Raw genomic sequence first — 24,228 nt, forward strand, 5'->3', positions numbered from 1 at the left:
ACTGGCGAGGGTGGGACTATGTGCTCTTCAAAACGGCATCCTTTGTGGACCATGGCCTTGCATGCACAGTGTGTGTGAGGTCATGCCAGCAGGGGTGGGGTGTCATGCTCTTCTAAACGGCATCTTCCATGTGGCGTGACCTCGCATGCACTCCGAGAATGTTGGTGTCATGCAGGTGGGGGTAGGCTCATGCCATTCCCAGAAGTACCAGAATGTCTGGTATTCTGGGTGCGCATCAGTGGACCCTAGCTGTCGCCCTTGCTTCTCTGAGAGGGAAATGGACCTCCTGCCACTGTCACAGGGACCATATTTTGTGGTGTGCTTAGGGCCCTGGATTGCCTAAACGTTGCCATTCCTGCACACAGTTTTTTAAAATTGTAAAATGAGTCCGTGAAGTTTGGCATGTATCTCAACCAATCATGTTGTTAACTTTCCTGAGACTACATAGGCCAACTGGTGTGACAGGAATTGGTTACTTTTAGAGGGAGGCAGTGTTGTAAGGCTTAATGGTTCCAGAGTGTTTTCAGATATTTGAATGAAAAGTGTTAGTTAAGTGAAATATTTTTATACACTTAGTTTGGCACTGTTAGCTTACTGAAGCAGTCCAGTATGTGTACTTGCCTTATTTGAAAAGTTTTAATAGCCTTATTTTCAACTTTCTAGGGAATGAAATTTATTTCTTTTTTTAAAGTTTGCAAACCCTTTAGACCAACTGATACTGAACAGCTGACACCAGTCTTCAGGGGGCTTCATAGCGGTTGTTATGTCACTAGCATATTGCATGCTGGGATGTGATTCAGAATGGGAACCAGAGAGTCTAAACACAAGAACTATGCACTCCCACCCCCCAAATTAACTATTTAAAAAAATTGTTTAATGCCTCTTTACTATTTGGGGGGTATTTAACTTATTTTAAAATGTCAGGATTAAATACATTTTGTAGGTCACCCTTTCAATCAGACAGCAATGAGTGCTTACATCATTTTGTCCAGGTGCAGCATGGTTCTTTGAAATAACTGAAGATATAAAATTTCTTTTGAAGATAAGATTGTTCTGCAGCATATAATAAATTTTAAGAAAATGAAGCTCTAGGGAAAGACATCAAAATACATGCTATGGAAGAGAGTATCAAATATTAAAAAATTGTTTGTTTCAAATCTTGGCACACTCAAAAGTTCCATTCTCTTCTCTCTGTTCCCATTTGCTTTCTGTGATGATAGTTTTAAGTCAATCTTGTTGTACGTGACAGTCTCGGCAACCATGAGCAGTCCTATACTCTGAGAGGTGGCTATTTCTTAAGAAGTGTTACATTTGCCATTAATAATAATTGATGTTGATTTATTTAGGTGGTAAAGAGTGTCCCAAGATTATCTGTAGAATTAAAACTGAAGAAGTGAGAGAAGGATTTAAAGTTGTTTCAGAATAATGATCTGCCAAACTTGAAATGAATGGCAATTTGAGGAAATATTGGTTCATCCCATCTACCCATGAAAGCATGTACATACTGGATGAACACGGCTGCTTACTGTTTACACAATTAAGCTGCAATTCTACAGTGGGACACTTTGGTTGCAGTGACACTTGGTTTCCACAGGAACATATGATATTTTTATTTAAATCAGGAATTGTATGTTGAGATTCATTGACGTATTTAAGTTGTTTCCAGTGGAAACTTTTTCGTACAAGTATGGCGAATAAATATTTCCAGGTGTGGAAAAGTGATTTTTGTTTCTAACTATTTGATTGTCAGAGTGTGGAGAGCTGAGCAGTAAATCAGCCTTAAGGCTGCTAAAATATAACCCTCCCCAAACCTCAGTGGTGACAGTTGAAGAGCATGGTGACTTTTTCACTTAAGATTTATTATTTACCTGAAAAGAGAGGGTGGAGGTAAAACTTGTTAGGCTGCATATTTTCTCTTTTAAGAGATATAATATAACTCTAGGATAGATTGGCTTTATTTTGTCTGTGAAAACATGCATCTAGATAATGCATGTAAAATATACATACAGATAATAGTTTGAATTCATGGAGAACAGAAAAGTAAATATGCATGCTCTTATGCTTTATAACAGATAACATTCCTTACATTGAAGTGGTCATGTATTTTAGCCTTGGTAATACTTTCGTAATCTTTTGCACAATACATGGTGGAGAGCTAATTTCAAGCTATCAAATCCTTTCTAGGAGTAGGTACCACACTTATTTATTTCATCTGGAAAAGTGCAAAGGAGGAAATTTACTCTCATTCATACCTTTCATCTTGCCAAGTGAAGGACACAGTGTGTGACAAAGATCCAATTCAGGAAACTTAAAATGCTGTGGGATTAATTCCTTTCATGTAAATAACTTTCTGCAACCCAGTTCAGTGATTTGTGATGTAAATGATTTTTCAACAATAAAATTAAAGTGGACACCAAATTCATGTGGAACACAAGTAACTTAGGGACTGAAATGAACCATGTTCCTTGAAGTGAGGCGCTCTTGAAACACATATACTCTGGTGTAAAACTGGAGTGACAGTGGATTTATTAAAAAGAAAAGGAGTACTTGTGGCACCTTAAAGACTAACAAATTTATTAGAGCATAAGCTTTCGTGAGCTACAGCTCACTTCATCGGATGCATTGTAGCTCACGAAAGCTTATGCTCTAATAAATTTGTTAGTCTTTAAGGTGCCACAAGTACTCCTTTTCTTTTTGCGAATACAGACTAACACGGCTGCTACTCTGAAACCAGTGGATTTATTGAGAGTTATTTTTTTAAGGAGTTCTGTAATGCTGTAAGTTGCTTTTTTTGTGTGTATATGCTGGGAGAGGTTAGCTAATTTTTTCATTGTGATTATAATGGCAATAGAAAAGCTTTATTTCAAGAAATTTACATTTCTTGTACTAAGTTTAACATATCTACAAAGTTAATGGTAAGCAACTACAGCCAATGTGGTGCCATGGATCAGTTAGTATGGTAGAGTGCTGTGTGAACGGTCAGAGCCTTCATCACATTTAATCTGGGATATTGAGTTTTATGGCAGAAAGGTTCAACTTCAGCAAGTTTGTTTCACAATCTGTCTATTAGATGGCATAAGTCTTTTTATCTGATAAGCTTCATTGGCTAAAGATAACAAGTTGAGCAAGAGTTATGGTTCCAGAGAGAGAGACACTTGGTTTTGTTTTTTTGTTTTTTTAATATTTATTGGAAATGAAGTTGAAACAAATGTTATCACAAGCCTGGTAGGTCAGAGAAGACATGCAAAGAAGGGTACAGTAGCTGCAAATTGTGGTAGTTGGGTTGTAGCCCCAAATACACTTAGGGCTCAGTTTTCAGTTGGGCTTCTGCCCAGCTTCCCTTTTTGTGGATACAAAATATACACTGTGTTTATATTTGCGAACAAAAAACTACATTAAAAGAACATTATCAAAGTTTGCAAAATCAAGCTCTCAAAAGTTAGGAAATGTTTTTTTAGGAACAAAGTTACGAAAATTAAGAAATGCCGTAAGCCAAAAAGACATCCACGACACAAATGCCACCCTGGGCTCTACCAATTTAAAGTTCCTTCTCCAAAGCATGGGGACATGAGAGCTTTTCAAAGAAAAAAGCCTCTGCAATTCTTTAGCCTGGACAAAACAATGCATTTTCCCTAGCCCTATTCTTGGAAATGGCTGAACCATTTTGGCTTAGAATTTCCAGAAATATTTAGCCTGAGAAAGAAGCCTGACATGAAAAACTAGAGCCTAAAAGATTAAAATTTGGCAAAGTTATAAGCCCCTGAAAAGGGTCTTTTTATGGGAAGTGTTGGTGTTTGGACAAATTTAATAGGCAGTGTTTCCAGCCTTCCCTGCAATACAGCACTTAAAGTAAACTTGGAACTCACAGTGAAACAGAATGTCCTGAATTGTTTCAGTGCCCTGCAGAGTGAATATTTTAATAATAGCTATTACAGATTTTAGTTACAAAGATGACGACCTATGGGGGTGGGGATGACTTCATTATAAGATTTCTCTACATATTAGCACAATATAAGGCACTGATTTTAATCTTTTAAGTTTATAAAATCCTCCAACTTTAAACAAAATAAATCCAACATTTCCTTATCAGTGACGTGGAAGAAAGGTCCTGTTTCCTTCACTAGTAAACAGCTGTGAAGAGCTATGGGGTCTAGCTGACATGATAGTCCTCTCATTAAGAGTAACTTTTAACAAATCAACTTTTTCCTGAAATTTGACAAGTGGTTTTGTGTCTTAGTTGATAGTAGTGCCTTTGTACTTTTACAAAATCTTGATAAAGAAAAACACAAAACAATTTTCCATTAGTTAATTTTTCACAGTGAAGAAGCTCTGGCCTAACATTTATTTACTCAGCCAGTGATAAAAGCCAAGTGCCTCGCATATATAGGATGTCAGTTGTTTATGGATGAGACAAAAGTAGAAATACTGTGTTTATAAGATATTACTGTGTGTGTATCATCTATCGATATAGATATCTATATCTATATCAATATATATTAGTGTGTGTTCAGAAAGAGCAGATTCTTTCTTCAAGACTTAATGTTTGTTTTTTAAAGAAAATTAACATCTAAATGAGGCACAGGAAATCTGATGATTTGTTGAGTAAAGAGAAAAGGGAACAGTAAAGAGGACATGCAGCCATTTATTTATAAAGTATAATTTACATAAGGTTTGTAGGGCAACAACTATAATTGTAAGCTGGAGCACCAGGTTTAGGCCTTTATTAATGTACTATGTAAAGATTTTCAGATAGAATGAGATGACAGTTCTCTATGACAAATGCAATTCAAGAGGAGTTCCACTGAACTCCTTGGAGTGCCTACAAATCTATTAACAAATTTATTAGAGCATAAGCTTTCGTGAGCTACAACTCACTTCATCGGATGCATTTGGTGGTGAGCTGTAGCTCACGAAAGCTTATGCTCTAATAAATTTGTTAGTCTCTAAGGTGCCACGGGTACTCCTTTTCTTTTTGCGAATACAGACTAACACGGCTGCTACTCTGATACAAATCTATTTACACTGATGTGAGAACAGAATCTGGTGCTGTAATTTGGTAACAAAAGCAGATAGAAGCGAATGTATGTGGTTTGCTCTGGATGACTCTGCAACTCAGAGAACTGCAAGAGAATTTGGGTTGTTTGGTAAATTTTCGAATAGCTAACCATCAGAAGACTGTCAAAAACATAGACTAATGAGCATGTAACGTGAACTGGAAGGTAACTGTTCAAAAGTCCAACAGATATTTCAGTCCAAAAAATGGAGAGGCTAAAAAACAGTGCGTCAGACTTGTCAGCAGTTCCTTTGTGAAGAGTCCAGATTGCTACTCCTTATCTGGGTTGTCTAAAACACATTCTTATTTAATTGAACATACTGATTTACACTGAGCATAATTACTTCTTTTGTTTTACAGTTTTGGTTTGTTTCCTCCATGGTAAATTAAGGTTTGAATTATGAAAATGTACCTCAGGATATTTATTATACCAGTGGGAAAGTATTTATTATACTGGATTTTGGTTTAACAAAAATTCTTTTCTTTCTTTTTTGTACCTCTAGAGTGCTCTAGAATGTTATCTTAACTCATTGTTAATGTGCATAGTTCTATGACCAGTGTGTGCTATCTTTCCTCATATTGTGGCATCATTTGTTCTATTTCTTGGTACTGATGAGTATCTTTCTCACGCTAAATATTAAAATGTTTGTTTGCTTTGTATTTCTAAATAATTTAAACCTAAAATTGCATTTTTTCTGCCTCCACCAACCAGTAATTCAGATAAGATATATGTGCAATTTTTATTGCACTGATATCCAAATTTTAATGTATAACTGAAATTTTAAGAAGAGCTGTGTTTGAGATTTTGGTTGGCAAAGTGATTTGAAATGAATAGAACTTTCATGTATCACTACTTAACTTTTCCCCAAAGAGTTGGATACTGGAGTTAATAGTGTTTGGAAAGCAAACAAACAAACTGGGGAGCTTTCTGCTGGAATTCTGTATTAGCTCTCCAGCAAGCTACAACCTTCACCAACTTATGCAGACCTGCATAGGAATAAAATCCTTCCTTAATGAAATCTGGTAGCAGGTGTAGTTGCACCCATGACATTGCTAAGATAAAGGAAGGCAGTTTCCCCAGTCAGCGTGGCTCTGAGGCAAGTACATACAGCTAAGCATCAGCTATTCGTTTTATTAACTGTTAGCTCTTTCAGTCACAGATTCATAAATAAGCCAGAAGGAGACCACAATGATCATCTTCTCTGACCTCCTGCATAACTAATGAAGGCCCTTGAATTTCACCACATGATAAATTGTCTGAGTCTTTGAAGAGTTAATACTTGTATGTTTATTATGAAGCCCCCAATCCAAACCTCACCACAGTGCTCAGGGTGAAAAGTTAATATGTTGTAAAAACATATTGTAGTAATCCCCACCCTCTGAAAATTCAAACAGAATAAAACAAACAAGGTGTGCCTATACAAAATGAAGGGAAGAAGGGAGTGGAGTTTGGAATTATTAAATATGGAGCATAAGTTCTGAGGGAAGATGTTGGTGAACGCTCATACTGCTGCCACCACTGCTGCCTCCTTTGGCAAACATCAAGAGGAAACTGATCTTTGCCAATCGCTGTGCTGTTGAGATTCCTACAGGATCCATCCTGTGATATTTTCAGAAGGGGAGAGAAAAGTATCTGCCTAGAAAGTAGTAATTATAAGTAGAGCTAAAATTGTTGCTATTTTTATGTTCAGTTTTACTCAAAAAGCTTGACTGGTGTTCTGATGCAGCTATGTTGATCAGTTAGTATATTCAGCTGTGCAACACTTTGACTTAGAGTAGATTCTGAACTGAGCATAGAATGAATTTGAGAAAAAGTTAGTGATGCCCCTATAACAGAAAACTTGGAATTGTTTTGGTTTGAGGCGGGCGGGGAAGAGATGAATTTGAATGATATTTAACTTCTTGATTTTTATCATAAACTGAAATCAGCTGTATTGTAATTGTGTATGTGCTTTCTTGTTTATAAAGCAGTATTCAGTTAAAATAATTGGATACCAAACTTCTCAGCTAGAATAGGCTTCCGGAGTGTGTAAGTGGTCAGTTGCATAAGAGTTTAGATGCTGTACTGCCATGCTAAAGTAAAAATGCAGTCCGTGTTCATTGCTGAACAAAGTTATCCCTATGTTGTTTCACAATAGTGAAAAATAAAGTGGCAAATCTGGCTTGCTCTTGATCTTATTTTTTAAGGTTTCAGAGTAGCAGCCGTGTTAGTCTGTATTCGCAAAAAGAAAAGGAGTACCCGTGGCACCTTAGAGACTAACAAATTTATTAGAGCATAAGCTTTCGTGAGCTACAGCTCACTAAGCAACTGGGTGACTCTCTGGACTAACTGTTGAAAAATATGTTCTATTATAGAGCCATATTTTACAATGTCAATATTAGAAATGCAATCTTGGCTTATTAACTACATCAACTTTCCATAGCATTGTTAAGGATTTAGAAGGATTGATATTTTATAGAGGAAAAATAGACAAGACACAAAGGATCTGCATTATGTGACAAGATACAAGTATTATAGAAGACTCTTCTATGTTTTCGTCTCCCTACATAAGCCCTGCCAGGACATGCAACTGTCTAGAGGCAGACTCAGACAAGCAGTTGGCCCAACAATACGAGAGAAGGCAACATACAGTTTATAATGAACTTTTACAGTTTGGATTGTTTTGCATTGTTGCACATTGATACAGAAAAATAAAAGGAGCAGAGCAATAAGCATGACAATGGTCACACCATGTCTGAGCATCAGTCATGGCAGGATAGATGAGCTACAAGTCTAGATATTGGTATCTGCATGAAATTAAGACCTGTGAACAGCTGTAGGAGAAGCTGGAGAATTTCACAAGCTGGTTCCCAGTGGACACAGAAATCTGTTTCTTTTTTGGTGTGTCATCTTACATTTTCCTCTAGAACTTCTAAAAATTTGTAAGTGTTTAGGCAAAATAAACACAATTATTTCAAAGAGGAACAAAAAAAGTCTGTCTAATATCAGACTTTTTTTGTTCCTCTTTGAAATAATTGTGTGTGTATATAAGATAAAAACCAGAATTCCTAGAAGAAGTTAAATCAGACATCATATTATCAACCTTATGTAATACTCTACATTGTCTAGAGGGCTGCAAGAGCACATTTGACTAATAAAGGGATGTATAGCAATACTATTTATTATTTGTATTACAATAGCACCTTGAAGTCCCGATCAGGAATCCGGGCCCCTTGTATTATGTACTCTACAGACTGGAATAGAGGAAAGATGGTACCTACCAAGTCTTTGTTTTATTCATATGTTGCATCTTGCTATAAACGAATGGGTTAAGGTAGTGAGGAAAAAGGTAACAGTGAATCAAGCAAGTTTTGTACAATAAACTGTAGTTGTAGTACCTCACTTTCCAGTTAGTACGGAAAAAGGGGAATCTGGAAGAAGACTTTTGTGGTACATGATTTCTTTGCTAGTAGATAGCAGGATATGTTGAAAGATGCTGAATGAAACACAAAGAGGATAAATGATAATGATAAAGCAAATGGAGATGCTCACACCTGATAATGATAAAGAAAATGGAGATGTTCCTTGAAGGAGGAGAGGATGTGAATTAAATCACAAATAGCTCAACTTTATTTCAGGAGTTGCTTTTTAGTGAATGTTTTCTGCAGAGGCCACAGATCTAGAAGAGACAGCATTAGCCAGTCTGCAAGACAAGTCTTATTCCATGACTTAATAAGTAGCATGTGGCATATATAAGCAAGAACACACACCAGGGTGTGTGTTCATCAGTCAACACATGAGGTGTGTGTAATTGGCAAGCACACACTCTGGAACATGTTACTGCACTTATAATATGACCATTTAATTTACTTTCATGAAGGCACTTAGTACTGTGTGCTGGGTTGCAAAAAGCTTTCATTTTTTAGAACAGTGTACTGTATTTTCACACACGTAATTTAAGTGTGTTAAAGATTTAAATGCCAATTTTAATTTTTAAGTACCTTTCTTTTCAGGTACCTAAGCTGCTATGCCATCATTCTGTGTTGATGATGCCACTCCCTGAGTGGATGGGAGGAAATACAGATGCTGCTTTCATTCAAAATTTCCCCCTGCAGTTCCCCATTTTTCTCACTGCTCTGAGATGCTCCATCCACTTCTGGGGCAAAGAAGCCCAATTCTTAAAACAGTTTTTCCTAGTGGAGTGTCAGGACTACACTCAAACACTGACATGAGAGGACATGCTCCTTTCACGGTGACATGGCTACATACCTGCAGCACGCCTGTATGACTGTTGTTTCTGGTGATTAATGCATGAGAAAGAATGAACCCAGTTTAACTTTCAGATCCAGGGTTACATTTGCAGGTCTTGTAATGTGGAAGAATGTTTGTCATGTGTAAACTGAGCAGATTTTAACTTGAGGATGCTGAGATACAAATATAGAAACCCACAATACCATTTGAACAGTGATATTTCAGAACAGAACGGAATTTTAACAAGCTTTGGAATGAGAGCAGAAACAGCTGGAGTAGCTGGGAAAAGCTAGATTGGATATTTTAATCTTTAATCAATATTTTTAAATAAAACGTAGGTTTTTGTAAATAGTACTATTTTTAAAATGGAAAATGGATCTTTTCCTTCTACCAGTATTGCTAGAAAAGAGTTGATCATTCTGGATCTTGGGCAGACTTGGACTGTCTTCAACCCAAGCTCAAGTCTTTTTCCTTTTCTCAAAAACCACTGACTCAATTGGTCTCCAGTTCTGCAAACATTTATGTGTGTACTGAGCTTTAAAGTTAAACAGGTGTCTAAATGTTTGCAGAATCAGGGACCAGAAAACATGACTCATATTAGCATCTGATGCACCATAATCTGCTCTTGTTGCAATCACTAACTGGGCTAAAACAGTATTTCTTTTAGAACTTGTAAGCACCTTAGGTTTTGACATAGTTCTCCTGTGTCAGTGTGATGACCCTTTTTCCTTTCCTCCTCTCCTGGTACTGCCAATGTGAGGAAATAACTGCAGCTTTGCTTAGGGACAATCTGATAAGAAAGAAATTTAAAAAAAAAAAGAGAGATGCTGGCTGGCCATCCTCAAAACAGGTGATAGTGGAAGGAAAACAAATAGAAAAAGCATCCCTTCACAACATCAGGGATTCCTCACCCCCCTTACACTAAGCAGTTGTCTACACACACAATTTGTATCACTTTAACTATACTGACAGGTTTCAGAGTAGCAGCCGTGTTAGACTGTATTCGCAAAAAGAAAAGGAGTACTTGTGGCACCTTAGAGACTTGGTTAGTCTCTAAGGTGCCACAAGTACTCCTTTTCTTTTAACTATACTGATATAGTTAAAATAGCTCAGCCCCCTAGAGTGGATAGTTCTACCAATATAAAACTGTCTTATACTGGTATATAGCTATTCCCATATGGGGAGGGGAATATACTATTCTACATAAACATAAGCTATACCGGTACAAGGCACATTTACACTGATATAACTGCATCCTAGTGATTAATTGGTATAACTGTTTCTGTATAAAATCAGACCCTTAAACAAAATAGTTATATAGGTATAAAAACTGTGTGTAGACAAGACCATGACTCAGCTGTGTACTTGTGAGATTATCTCCTTCAGAAAACTTGATTGATAGGGTATCTGTTGTTTGGAGGAAAGGGAGTTACAAAACATGAGGATTTTGAAAATAATTTGTTGTAACGTTTATTTGTTCTAAATATATTATAAAATAAAACCAAGTGGAAAGGAAAACTTAAAATAACATAAAATATTCTTACAGTATTTCTGCAACCAGTGAATCAGTGTCATTTTTCCATCCAAAGAGTTATAAAGTTAGTCGAAAGCTAATTTTTGCTTCCTTGCATTCAGAGATTTCTTTGGTTATAGTCCTTAGCTGCAAACTTAAATTCATTTTTTTTCTTTCTCTAAGGAGCTGTTGGGCATGTTTTCACTATTTCTCACCACTGTTTTTACTGCACGTTTGTCTCAATAATCCTCTCATGAAAACACAGCAGATTTGTTTTGTTTTGTTTACATAGAATTGTAAATATACCTTATCTGAAAAATCACAATAAAGTGAAGTCAGATATCCTAATGTTTTAGTTTGTTGGTCTAAGTTTTTGTGTTTTTAATTTGAAGCTTTAATATCTCCATTACAGTTCTGTCCCATATCCTAGTCTACCAAGTACTAAAAAAGGAAACCTGAGTATTTCATCTGAGTAATGCATCTGATGAAGTGAGCTGTAGCTCACGAAAGCTTATGCTCTAATAAATTTGTTAGTCTCTAAGGTGCCACAAGTACTCCTTTTCTTTTTGCGAATACAGACCAACACGGCTGCTACTCTGAAACCTGAGTATTTCTAAAGCTTTTCATGCATCTCTCAGTGATTCCTGTAGTTGAAGAAATGTAGGATCAGCAGATGGCAGTCAAACCAAAGTTCAATCTGTTAGCTTGCTTAAGGTTTCAAAAGGCTACGCATATGAGTCTAGAGAGAGACAGACAGACAGACACAATGGCTGATGATTAGTGCCAGAGAGGGTGTTCTTACAAATTGGTAAGAAAATATTGGTTTGTCAAACATTAGAAAAGAAGAGCTTTAATTCCTGCCCCTCTGGGATTTGTATTTTAGATCTTCATAGTTAGGACGCTCTTGTAGTTTTTGGCTGCAGCTGTGAATGTTTTTTTGTTAAAAGTACAAAAATCGGTGATTGGTTTGTCAAATATGGAGCTCTGTTACCATCCCCCTTTTACTAGGCATCTCACTTGTGTACTAAAAATTCTTTAAATGTAAAGATGTCTGATTTCTCTATAGCTGCTAGGAAGAGTTATGTGTTTGTGCTGAAGTCTCTTTCACCCTTTGAAATAATATGCTATTTTAATCAGTTAATTTTTTTTATGGGAGCCATACTTTTCTGCTAATCTCAATGAATAATGAGCAGAGTAAAGGACAATTTTGTTTGTTTTTTTGTACTTCTTTAATTATGCTGTTTTGTAGAATCCCAGATAAGTGGTTAAATAGTTCAGTGGGATATGGTATTTTTATTTGCTTCCTGTCATAAGCTATTGCAACAGTTGCTGCTTTGTATCCCAGACATGGCTACATTTCAGTGGCTGATGGAGTGACTTCCTATATTTACATCCCTTTTCTATTTCATGGTTGTAGTCAGGCTTAATTAGCCAAAATGTAGACCCATTCACAAAAGGCACTGTAGTACCATTAAATATTAATAATGACTTTATTGTCGTTATAAATCCATGTCTGTTTTTCAAAGACATGTTAAATTTACTCACCCTTGCCATGCCACATCCTCTCCCACACCTTTCTTTCACTTGAAAACTAGTCTCGATTTTTAAATTACACTGTTTGGTTATTTGGTTTTAATTCTGGCTCAATTGTGTAGTCTACTTGGAAAAAAAAATCTGGGAAATACTGTACATTTTATCATGAGTCTATTTTTAGTGCACACTTCATATCTCATCTCCCCTAAGGGGTTAATTTTGTGCTATTAACTGAAGAGTAGAGTTTACACTAAGCATTATTTAACATATACTGGTGATATTACTGTACTTCCTGTTTTCTATTTGCAATAATAGGTTTGTAAAGAGTTGCCTTTGTGTAAATTCCTCACTGACATTCTAGGCAAGTATATTCATGTCTTGAAGTAAGCATGGAAGAGTAATGTGTTGGAACAATGCTAAAGAAGGAAATCTCTTTGTTTCATAAATGATACTCCGAAAGCACTTTAAGAACAATTTTTTAAAATGTCAGCTATGCATTTGTTTTGTTTCCTTGCTTTTGTTATTCTGGCTTGAATTTGTTCTGAAACCCATAGAAAAAAATCATTCTGATCAACCAGAAAACTGTCTGTTTGTTTGTAGTGAATTGAGTTGCGAGACTGACACGGTTCTGTAATGCAAGAGCAGATTCACTCAATAACATGTGAATTAGAGAGTTCGAAAGTTTGAGAATAAATGTGTGTACCATGACTGGATGAAATGCTTTCCTGGTATATTTATGAATCCAGTTTAAGGTTGCTGGTTAAATAAATGGGTTTGGAGCTTTTTACCCCCTAAAGCCCTGTATCCAGTTTTTTTGTTTGAAATGGTTATGCAATTATCAAGATATTTAGGATGACCAAAACTGACATCACAACGGAGAGTGTCTAAACTAGTTAGGTTTTGTTGGCAAAAGCCATTTTTAATGCTTACCGATCATCTGGTTATTTTTGAAATGTATTAGAGTCTCCAGGGAAGTAGAGAGATGTTATAGATAAAGGCACTAGGAACATTTTAAACATTTATTTTGGAAAGTAATTAAGTGTCCTTTATTATGGAGACCAAGGGATTAAAAATCCTGTGGCAAAGCTTTGCATGTTGTACTCTCTTGATTTTAATAAGTTTCAATCACAGAATAATTTTGGAGAGAGAGTTCATTTCATACTGTTTATGCTCCTTAGAACTTACGTAAGTAGACAAGTTGTACCACTTTTAACTATACCAGCATAGCGAAAGCAGTACAATCACCCTAGTGCGAATGCAGTTATACTGCATATAGAAAGCTGCTTATGGAGCCCTCTCCCACCCTTAGCAGCAGAAGTATACAAGAATACACCTGTATTTGGAGCTAGTGTGGATCCGATCCATTTTTGTCTTGCACCTTGTGTAGTCATTTGCACCAGTGCAAAGGGGGGTGTAAAACATTGCTGTTCTCAGTGGCATTTTACACTCACTTTGCAGTGGTAAATGATTACACAAGGTGCATGACAGTGGTAAGTTGGGCTTTGTGCGTAGTGGTGGTTTACAAGAGCAGCCTAATGGCAGTGAGTGCTTTGTACTTTTATTTTTAAACTACAAAACTGTATATCACAGTATGAAAGGGTATAATATAAAAGTATTAGTATTACCAGTAGATGTGAAAGCAATAGAGGGGTGTGGGGGTGGGAATGTATTGCGGGGGTGCAGAGTGAGTGAAAACTCTAAATACTGTATCATGTAAAGAAACAGGCTAAAATCTTCTAAAATTACCTTCCCTGCTACTGATTGAGAGGACTTTGGATATATTGGTTAGCCCTGCTTTCCTTCCAAAATATTCCAGAAACTTTGAATGATAGAGAGGCAGGATCTTTTGCAACTGTTGAAGTTTCATCAAAAACTTGAAGGGAATAGAGTTTTGATCATTGCTATATAAATAGATTTAAGGAGGTTTTCTCTGTCCCAGAATTGTTCAGTCTATTTAAATTTGATTTCAAAGACGTTGCTGCCTTTGATGAAATTTTGCTAAAATCAAAATCTTCCTTGAACCCTGCCAAGCTGAATAGTTAAGATCAATGCCATACATATATTTTATGACTTGGAATAACAAATTCCTGGACTTCCATAGTAGTCCTGAAAGAGTAGTATTGGGTACAGGTGCTCTGGATGATGATGAAAGAATTCTGAGTCTATTTCAAATAGCAATATGAACAGGAACATTTGTGCTATAGTAGGGTTTGCAAGGTACTTTACAAACACAGAGGAAGCCAGACAGCCTTTGTTTGGGAGTGTTGGTGCAGATGCGAGTGCCTTGAATGCAGGCCCTAGAGTCATTTTGCCTGTGGAAAAAAAAGGCAAAATATATACAAGGGTGCTAGAAAACTGTGCTCATATTAGCCACTTACAACTCCTTTAAAGAGGAGCAATGTGTATCCATCTCCCCTACTCTCAGTACTAACATCAGCATCTAAGCACTAGCTGTTATGTAGGAGATCCCCTGCTTCATCCCCAAACTACATAACACCATTTAGAGTTAGTCTAAATTAAATTTAAATTTAAATTTAAATTTGTTTAAATTTGTTAGTCTCTAAGGTGCCACAAGTACTCCTTTTCTTTTGACCATTTAGAGTGTAGAACACTGCTGGCCATGTTAGCAACTGCCCCCAGCTCCACCTTCAATCTAGGGGTACAAACACTATCTTCTAGTTTCCTCCTGCAAGGGTGGGAATGGGCTTCCTGAACCTGCCCCCTCTCCCCACTATGTGGTTGTGCAAAAAGCAGCCATAATCTAGCCCTAACTAGACAGATATGTCACCACAGCAAGGCAAGGGGAAAGGATGGGGGAGGAGGGAGGTGGCCGGGGTAAGAAGGCAAAGCAAAGGCAAAGGAGGAGTGAGCTAGAAAGCACATGACTTTTTTTTTTTTCCCCTTTTTCAGTGACTTGTCTCCATTTTGTAACACAGCTTTTTATATCAACACTATGTGTATAGATTGGACTTGGGAGCGTCTGCAGGAAGTTTCCAAATGAGGGGGTTAGTAGAGGAAAGCAACCCAAAAGAGTGGGATTTAAGAGAGGGGGAAAAGTAACATAAGAATAGTATTGTCACTGCTGGTGTGGATTATAAGATTTATGTAGAACTTTATTATGTTATTCCTGCTGAATCAGTTCTTTTTTAAAATATTCACTCCAGTATTACGTGAATATCAAAGGTCTACAAATGGTTAAATTAGCGCTTGAATAGTTCTTATAGCTTGAAGATTACCTAAATTTATGTTGTGACTGAAAACAAATGCAATTTGTTTAAATAAAAAAAAATCATTCAACCAACCAGCCAATCAACAAGCTAAACAAATGTACCTGCATATTAATTCATTCTACTGTTGCACTTAACTTGACATTGTTCTTACTTTTTCTATCCTTTCCATTTCATGACAAATTTTTATGGAAAAAGATATTTTAAGAGCAACTACTGTATAATTAAACTTTTTAAGGCAGAGACATGACACTTCAGCAGAAAAAGTATGTATCTTGTCACGGGTTATACTTTATTGTTTTCTTTTTTTAATTAGTTTTTGCCATGTAATATATACACACAAGTGTTCCCCATTATCAGATTACTGTTTTGTTAGAACAAAGACAAACTAGATGAAAAGCACTAGTGAATCTATAATTACCCGAGCAGTTGAAATGCTATTTCTCCTTCAAATTCAAAATACTAGCTATGTTACACTTTTACCGGTCAGATTTTTTAGCAAATATAATTTAATTTTGTAAATTACTTGTAAATACTATGGAAAAGTTAAATATTATAGAAAAGAAGTTTCTGTTCTTTTGCTCTTTGTTTGACTTCAGTTTTCAACTGTTCTTTAAATTACATTCTAAGGAAGCAGAGTAGCAGCCGTATTAGTCTGTATTCGCAAAAAGAAAAGGAGTACTTGTGGCACCTTAGAGACTAACAAATTTATTTGAGAATAAGTTTTCATGAGCTACAGCTCGGATGCATTCCGATGAAGTGAGCTGTAGCTCACGAAAGCTTATTCTCAAATTAAATTTGTTAGTCTCTAAGGTGCCACAAGTACTCCTTTTCTTTCTAAGGAAGCAGTATGTTTAATCCTTGAAATCGTTGTCATCCTGTTCTATAGTCTCAAAGGGGGAAAAAAAAAAAGTAGGGAACTTCCTCTTGTTTCCTGCTTTCTCTTTAAGCTTTCTGTAAGATAATGTTTCCTAGAGTAATGTCAACTGGTGAAAGGCTAACAGTAGCAATTTTCAGAGTAGCAGCGTGTTAGTCTGTGTTAGTGGCAAAAAGAAAGAGTACTTGTGGCACCTTAGAGACTAATTTATTTTTTAAATAAATTTGTTAGTCTCTAAGGTGCCACAAGTCCTCCTTTTCTAGTATCAATTTTTCGTGTACAGTACATAGTTTGAGAGAAAATTTGAAATCAATTCATACTTTTGCAAATGTTCCTGTGCCTAGGACAACAGAAATTGACCTAATTTTAGAGCTAAATAGTTTCCCTACAGTAGTATAAAAGAATGCCTTTAATTTTGACACTTCTGCCTCAAATCCTTCTTAGGTCCTCTCTACCACAAAGGTTGGACTGCTTTAACTGTACCTGTATAGTTAAAGTGACACAACCCCTCCAATGTGGATGCAGTTATGCTGGTACTAAGCACCTTTATATTGGTATAGCTATTATTGTATAGGAAGGGGAATAAGCTATATCGGTATAAGACACCTTTATGCTGTATAACTATGTCCATGCTAAGGGTATGTCCATACTATGAAATTAGGTCGCTCTTATAGAAGTTGATTTTTAGAAATCAATTTTATACAGTTGATTGCATATGTCCACACTAAGTGCATTAAGTCGGCGGAGCGCATCCTCACTACCGTGGCTAGCATTGACTTACGGAGCGGTGCACTGTGGGTAGCTATCCCACAGTTCCTGCAGTCTCCGCTGCCCATTGGAATTCTGGGTTAAGCACCCAATGCCTGATGGGGCAAAAACATGCAAAAACGCCATGCTTAGATGTGACAGTTGTGTGTTTCTCTCCTTGATGCAAACCCACCTCTTTGTTGATTTTAATTCCCTGTAAGCCAACCACTGTCCCCCCTTCGAAATAAAGTAACTATTGTTTTGAAACCATTCTTTCTTTATTAATTTAAAAAAAAAATGAGATAGTGGACAAGGTGGCCCGGGTGGGGTGCGGGTAGAGGGAAGGACAAGGCCACATAGTTTATTGTAGCCACACTAAAAATTCAACTGTTTGAATGACAGCCTTCTGTTGCTTGGGCCATCCTCTGGAGTGGAGTGGCGGGGTGCCCGGAGCCTTCCCCCCCCCCACCCGCCCTCGTGATCTTGGGCATCTGGGTGAGGAGGCTATGGAACATGGAGAGGAGTGTAGGCAGTTATACAGTGGATGCCGTGAGGGTCTGTGATCTTGTTGGCTTTCCTGCAGCTCCAACAGACACTTGATCATGTCCGTTTGCTCCCCCATTAGCCTCGGCATCATGTCCTGCCTCCGCTTTTCGCGCTCACTTAATTCTTTCCTGGCCTCTGCCACTGAATGCCTCCATGCATTAAGCTGTGCCCTATCAGTGCAGGAAGACTACATGAGCTTGGAAAATATGTCATCACGAGTGCAGTTTTTTTCACCTTCTAATCTGTGATTAACCTCAGGGTTGAAGATGATAGGACGAGCGTAGAAACATTTTCACCTCGGAGGAGATAAAAAGGGAGAGTAAAATTGGGTTGGCTTCTTATGCCTTCATAACATGTGGGAATGTTTTCAAACTGCAGCCCCCCTTCCCCTTTACCAGAGCAAGCAATGGGTTGGGTTTCACATTTAAAAGGAGGGGCTGCAGTATTTGGGTAGATATGCAGCACGCACCTACGCCCACCCCACAGCGTGACTATTCTCCGGGATGATCCCTTTTAGCCAAGCGCAAACAGCCCAGCATGAAGGGGGTCCTTTTACTGTTCCCTTACAAAAATTCCCCTATTTCAACCAGGGTGACTGTGAACACTATTGCTTTTAAACCCTGTACTGTAGTTACAAATGTGCACTCACCAGAGGTGCCTTCTCCTCCTTCAGGGTCGGGGATCCCTCCTTGGAAGGGTATTGGCTCCAAGGTGATGAAAAGGTCCTGGTTGCCGGGGAGAATGGATTCACCGCTGGCCTGTTGTGCATTCTCCTCCTCTTCCTCCTCCTCCACTTCCTCATCCACAAACTCCTCCTTCGTGCGGTGTGAGACTCCTCCCTTGTAGGTGTCCACAGACAGTGGTGGGATAGTGGTAGGGTCCCCCCCCTAGAATGGCATGTAGATGTTCATAGAAGCGGCATATATGGAGCTCTGAGCTGGTGTGACTGTTCGCCTCCTTTTGTCTTTTGGTAGGCTTGCCTGAGCTCCTTAACTTTCACGTGGCACTACTGTATGTCCCTGGTGTAGCCTCTGTCCAGCATGCCCTGTGAGATTTTGGCAAATATATTTACATTTCTTCTTTTGGATCGGAGTTCTGCCTGCGCAGATTCTTCTCCCCATACAGCAATCGGATCCAGTGTCTCCCTTTTGGTCCACGTTGGAGCTCGTTTGCGATTCGGAGATTGCATGGTCATCTGTGCTGCTGAGCTTGCCACGCTGACCAAACAGGAAATTAAATTCAAAAGTTCCCAGGGCTTTTCCTGTGTACCTGGCTAGTGCATCGGAGTTCAAAGTGCTGTCCAGAGCTGTCACAATGGAGCATTCTGGGATAGCTCCCGGAGGCCAATACCGTCTATTTGCATCCGCACTACCCCAAATTCGACCCAGCAAAATCGATTTTAGCACTACTCCCCTTGCTGGGGAGGAGTACAGAATTCGATTTTAAGAGCCCTTTAGGTCGATGGAACAGGGTTGGTTGTGTGGACGCAGTCATTTTTAAATCAACCTAACGTGGCTAAATTCGACCTAACCCCGTAGTGTAGACCAGGCCTAAGGGTTGTCTGGTATAACTATTTCTGCATAAAATCCCACCCCTAACTTTAGTCCATAGGCTTTTGCTGTGCCTTAAGTGATCACTTTTAGACATGGGCAAAAAACAATTTTTTGGTTTACTGGTAATTCAGAAAAATAAAATTGGGTTGAACTGAAAATGACATTTTTCAATTGAAATAAAAAGGAGGGGGAAAATTGAGTTGAAATGAACCAAAATGTTTTGGTAATGTCAAAAAATTAGTACCTGAAAAAAATTGTTTCAATTTTGAGAAAAGGAAAGGACTGCAAAACAGACAAAGGAGGTGGTGTTTAGTGTCTCCCTTCTAAGCTTTAGCCCAGGGAAAAGTGAGACATGAGCTCAGTTCGTCCTCTGTCTGATATGGAGAAGAGTTTTGAACACAGGTCTCCCACGTTGCAGGAGATTGCAGTAGCCACTGGGCTGTGGAATATTCTCAATTGCTCTTCTTAAACCTGTTCCACTTTTTATAAGCTATTAAATAGTCACTGGAGCAGGAATTTGAACTTGGGTCTCCTACATTTTAGGTGAATGCTCTAACTTCCAAGCTGTAGAGGTTTTTCTCACTCTTGTTCCTTAGCCCAGTGATATTCATTGTTGTTCATAGTGGCACTTTACATGATGACACTTCATGATGACAATAATTAGTCAAGGTTCACTCTGTGCAATTAAAATAAAAATTAAGTTTTTTAACTAAAGGATTATCTACACAGGGACATTCAGGAGAGTTAATCCAAATTAATTTTAAAGTTGATTAGTTAAACTGCATTAAACTTGGTGTGGACACTCTTAGGGCTTGTCTACACTAGCCATTTACAGTGCTGCAACTTTCTGGCTCAGGGGTGTGAAAAAATACCCCCTGGAGCGTAGCAAGTTTTGGCACTGTAAAGCACAGGTGTAGACAGTGTACCAGTGCTGGGAGCTGCGCCCTCATGGAGGTAGGGTTTTTTTTGTTTGGTTGGTTGGTTATTTTTTAGAGCTGCGCTGCGACCACACAAGGCACGTTAAAGAGGTGCCAGTGTAGACTAGCCCTTACTCAGAATTAAAGAGGCCTTAATTTGATTTAGTTTATTCACTTCTCAAGTGAATTCTGACTCTTGGTTTCTACACATGGGTTTGATGTGGTTTATCTAATCCAATTTAAATTCACACTTTTAGGTAATTTGGATTTATTTTCTTGAGTGTCCCAGTGTAGACCAGCCCTAAATTTGGCCCTTAGGAATTTCTGTAAAGCTTGAAAATAGCTGAGCTCTGGCTGGCACAGGCCAACCATGTATTTTTATTTGCAGTGTAGACATACCCTCTGTGCTAAATAGATTGGGGCAGTATGTTCAGTACTACTCACACCTCCATTTGGGAAAGGGGAAGTGCCACTGGATGAAGAGCTAGGAGGAAGCCATGTGTTCTAGTCTCAGTTCTTCCACTAACTTTTAGTTCTGTTCACAACTCTTACAGATAAAGTCTCATGTAGAAGGCAGACAAGTATCAGTCACCTATTTTGCTAGTTAAGTGAGAAGTTGCACAAGGTCACTTCTGGCAAAACCCAGTTATCTGATCTATCAGATATCATCTAATTAGTCACATGGCCTGTTCTGGGCCAAGGTGTTCAAAGCACGACAGGCCTGGCAGGAGTACTCTGAAAAAACGAGGCTTACACACAGCTGTGACTTATTGGCTTTACTGAAGGTCAGTGACACACCCGCAACAGGGACTCCAAGCGTTGCAGTCACGGAGGCGGGGAACCCAGCACACCGGAGCTCTGCCTGGGACGGAGTCCGATGGAGGGGCAAACGGCCAGCATTAATAAGCACTCCACAGAAACAGCTCATGAATATAGAATTAGGTACTTTCCAAAAGGGGTTTTCCGCTACCTGGCAAAGGGCCATGCGAAGCAGTTGTGACTGGCCAGCGGCCGGTTCTAGCTGGGTTTCTATGTCCTACAATAACCTATTAGCGTGAGAAAGAGGAAGTTCCCTAGCTAGGCCGTAACAAAGTCTTCCACAGTCCCCTACACGGCCTTTCAGAAAAAATGTGCCTGACCTGTGCATTTGGTTTGTTGTCTGTAACCAGGAGATCCCACGCTCTGCTTAAAAGCCAGGAGTAGAAACCAGGATCTCTAATTCTTAACATTCTTCTGCTGTCTAGCAAATAGCTGTGTAAGCCACTAGCAAAGCCCCACGCATGTCTTGCCCTCATAGAGAATAATGGTCTGCTGTTGCCAACTGCTCTTCTTGCTCAAATGGAAGAGGTCAGTGCTGTCGATCTGTTGTTAACACTATTTGTGTTACCATAGCGTGGAGGAGCCCTAGTTGTGGGCCAGGACCCCATTGTGTTAGATACTGTAAAAACTCGGACCAAAAAGATGGGTCCCTGCCCCCAAAGAACTTGTGGTCTTGGATTCTCATGTCCCATTCCGGGGATCAGTATTGTTTCAGATGATGGAATGCCTCCTCCCCCCACCCTGCCGTTTTGCTTTTAAAAAACCTAGAAAATTATATACCAAAAATATGCTAAAAGAAGGGTAAGGTTGCAAAGTCCAGTATCAGAAGTTAGGAAATGCTTGAATTAAGGCCACCTGTGCAACCTTAATTTAACCCCTTTGTGCATATGCATTATGATAGTGTCTTTGATTTCATGATCACATACTATTTGTTCTACAGGATTACTTAAGAATGAGTGTAGCTCAGTGAAAATATTGACTTCATGTGCAGCAACAGTCAAAAAGTATATAAAATGTTAAGCTGAATTAGGAACAGAATAGAAAAGGGTTTCACATAAATCAATACTATGCCTTCACCTGGAATGCTCTGGTTAGGTCTAGTCACCTCCTCTCATAAAGAATACTGTGGAAATGGAGCAGGTTCAGAGATGAGCAATGAGAGTGATTGGGGAATGGAGGAGAGATTGTAAACACTGAGGCTATTAACCATAGATAGATGAGTAAGAGGTGATGAATGTGTACAAAATAATGAATGTTCTACATTAATGGAATAAGAAAGGAGACTGGGAATGTGTATTCATCATTTCTTCTAATACAAGAGCAAGGAGACACTAAATTAAATTGAAAGCTAGCAAATTCAAAACTGGGTGAAAGGAAGTACTTTTTCACAGAAGGCACAATTAATTTATAGAAATTATTGCTATGGAATATTGATTAGGCCAGTAGCTTAGCAGGGTTCCAAAAAGGATTTGACATCTATGTGCATAGCAAGATTATTCAGAAGTATAATAAAAAAAAAATTAAAATAAGTTTTGAAAGTGATATAAATACTTCAGGGCATAAGCCAACCTCTTATAAATAGAACTAGGATGAAACTTTTAAGGACTTATTTATTTCAGAATCATTAAGTAGATTGGGTAGGTGCTTGCCCATGAGCATACTGTGCCCTGTTTAATGGAAGAGAAAGGTCTGGGATTATTATAAATTAGGAAATGCAAATATTTACACGTTATCTTTGTCAAAAAGAAGGTGCCAAATGAGATGTTATGGTTAAGGCTACATTTTAGTCATGGGTATTTTTTGTAAAAGTCACAGACAGGTCGTGGGCAGTAAACAAAAAGTCACTGCCGATGACCTGTCCATGATTTTTACTAAAAATACCCATAAATAAAATTTGGGCGGGGGACTGCGAGTGCTGGGGGAGGTGGCCTGGGGGGACCCTGCTGGTGGGGGGGCTGGTCAGTGCGCCTGGGACCCCTGCTGTTGTTGTTAGGGGAGGTGGGGCATGGCATTTGGCCGGGACCCCAGCTGTAGATTGGGGTGGTGAGTGTGCCAGGCAATGGCGCGCTGCCGGGATCTCCCTGTTGCTGGAGAGGGGTTGGTGGGGTTCCCTATCCGGCTCCACATCCCTGCAGCTCCTAGGCGGCGGAGGGGCCAGGGGGCTCAGTGGGCTGCTCCCACCACAAGCACCGACTCTGTCACAGCTCCCATTAACCGGGAGCCACAACCAATGGGGGCTGCGGGGACAGGGCCTTGTAGGTGCGAGCAGCATGTGACACTGAGTCCCCCCTGCTCCTTCACCACTTAGGAGCTGAAGGGCCGTGGGAGCCGGGGAGCCCCTCTCCTCTAGGTAAGCCCCCCAACTCCTTCCCAGACCCCTGCCGCTTCCCACACACCCAAACTGCTGCTGCTGGCCAGCTTGGGCAGCTCCAGAGCCAGTACCAGCGGCTGCAGTCCACTAAGTCATGGAGGTCACGGAATCCGTTACCTCCATGACAGACTCACAGCCTTAATTATGGTAGAAGACAGATCGGAACACTTTAAGTAAATACTGAATAATGAGACTATTCCTGCAGTATTGACTGCAGGATTTTCTATTCAGAAGCAATACTTGTTTACATAACCCTATACAAAAATACATGTTATAGTGTTGGTCCTACAAAAATATCACAGAATGCTTCCTTGCCATTTATAGTAAGTGCATGCAAATATCAGTAAGCTAGAGAATATAGTCTATTCCACTAATAATTAGGAATTACAAATGTAAATACAATTTCAACTGTAAAGGAAAGTGCTTTCTTTCCTAGGATGGGAATTTTCTCTCCTATAGAAAGTGACTGTAGGTGTCTTTTTTTTTTTTAATGTTTTATTTCTTTTTCTGTGTTCAGCTACTGTATAAAGATGACCATCGAAATGTTTTTTTTTTTAATGGTGCCCTTTTTTGCTTCTTTATGTTGCATGAAAACCTGAAGGCAAAAATATTTTTCCTCCCTTCAAGTATCAGAAGTGTGTGTCTGATCTGGTGTTGTTGGAGGACATCCAGACCATCTCAGATCATATATGTTGTGGGTCTTACTCTCACCCTTAATTAAAGGGAGCTGAGGAGTTGAATTTCTCCACGGTATTCATTGGCCATTGTAGTTAAATAGCTATTGACAAATACTAATAGTGGAGTTATAAATGGTCTTTCACTTTCTTGCACTGTCATGGCA

At 38.8% G+C, this 24,228-nt stretch overlaps 1 protein-coding gene across 7 annotated transcripts in view; it reads left to right on the forward strand.

The window, feature by feature from the left end:
- SPATA5 (spermatogenesis associated 5) overlaps positions 1-24,228 on the forward strand; it is a 309,590-nt gene that overhangs the window by 108,424 nt on the left and 176,938 nt on the right. The window contains exon 15 of one of the 7 annotated variants that reach the window (XM_043513108.1): positions 9,047-10,256. The exons of 5 other annotated variants lie outside the window; for them this stretch is intronic. In XM_043513108.1, coding sequence (XP_043369043.1) covers positions 9,047-9,265 — 219 coding nt within the window. In that variant the 3' untranslated portion in view covers positions 9,266-10,256. Of the gene's footprint in view, positions 1-7,408; positions 7,987-9,046; positions 10,257-24,228 lie in introns of those variants that run through there. One more of the 7 variants, XM_043513110.1, reaches the window with a different exon arrangement.

The sequence above is a fragment of the Dermochelys coriacea genome, chromosome 4 (assembly GCF_009764565.3).
Source record: "Dermochelys coriacea isolate rDerCor1 chromosome 4, rDerCor1.pri.v4, whole genome shotgun sequence".
Taxonomy (NCBI): Eukaryota; Metazoa; Chordata; order Testudines; family Dermochelyidae; genus Dermochelys; species Dermochelys coriacea.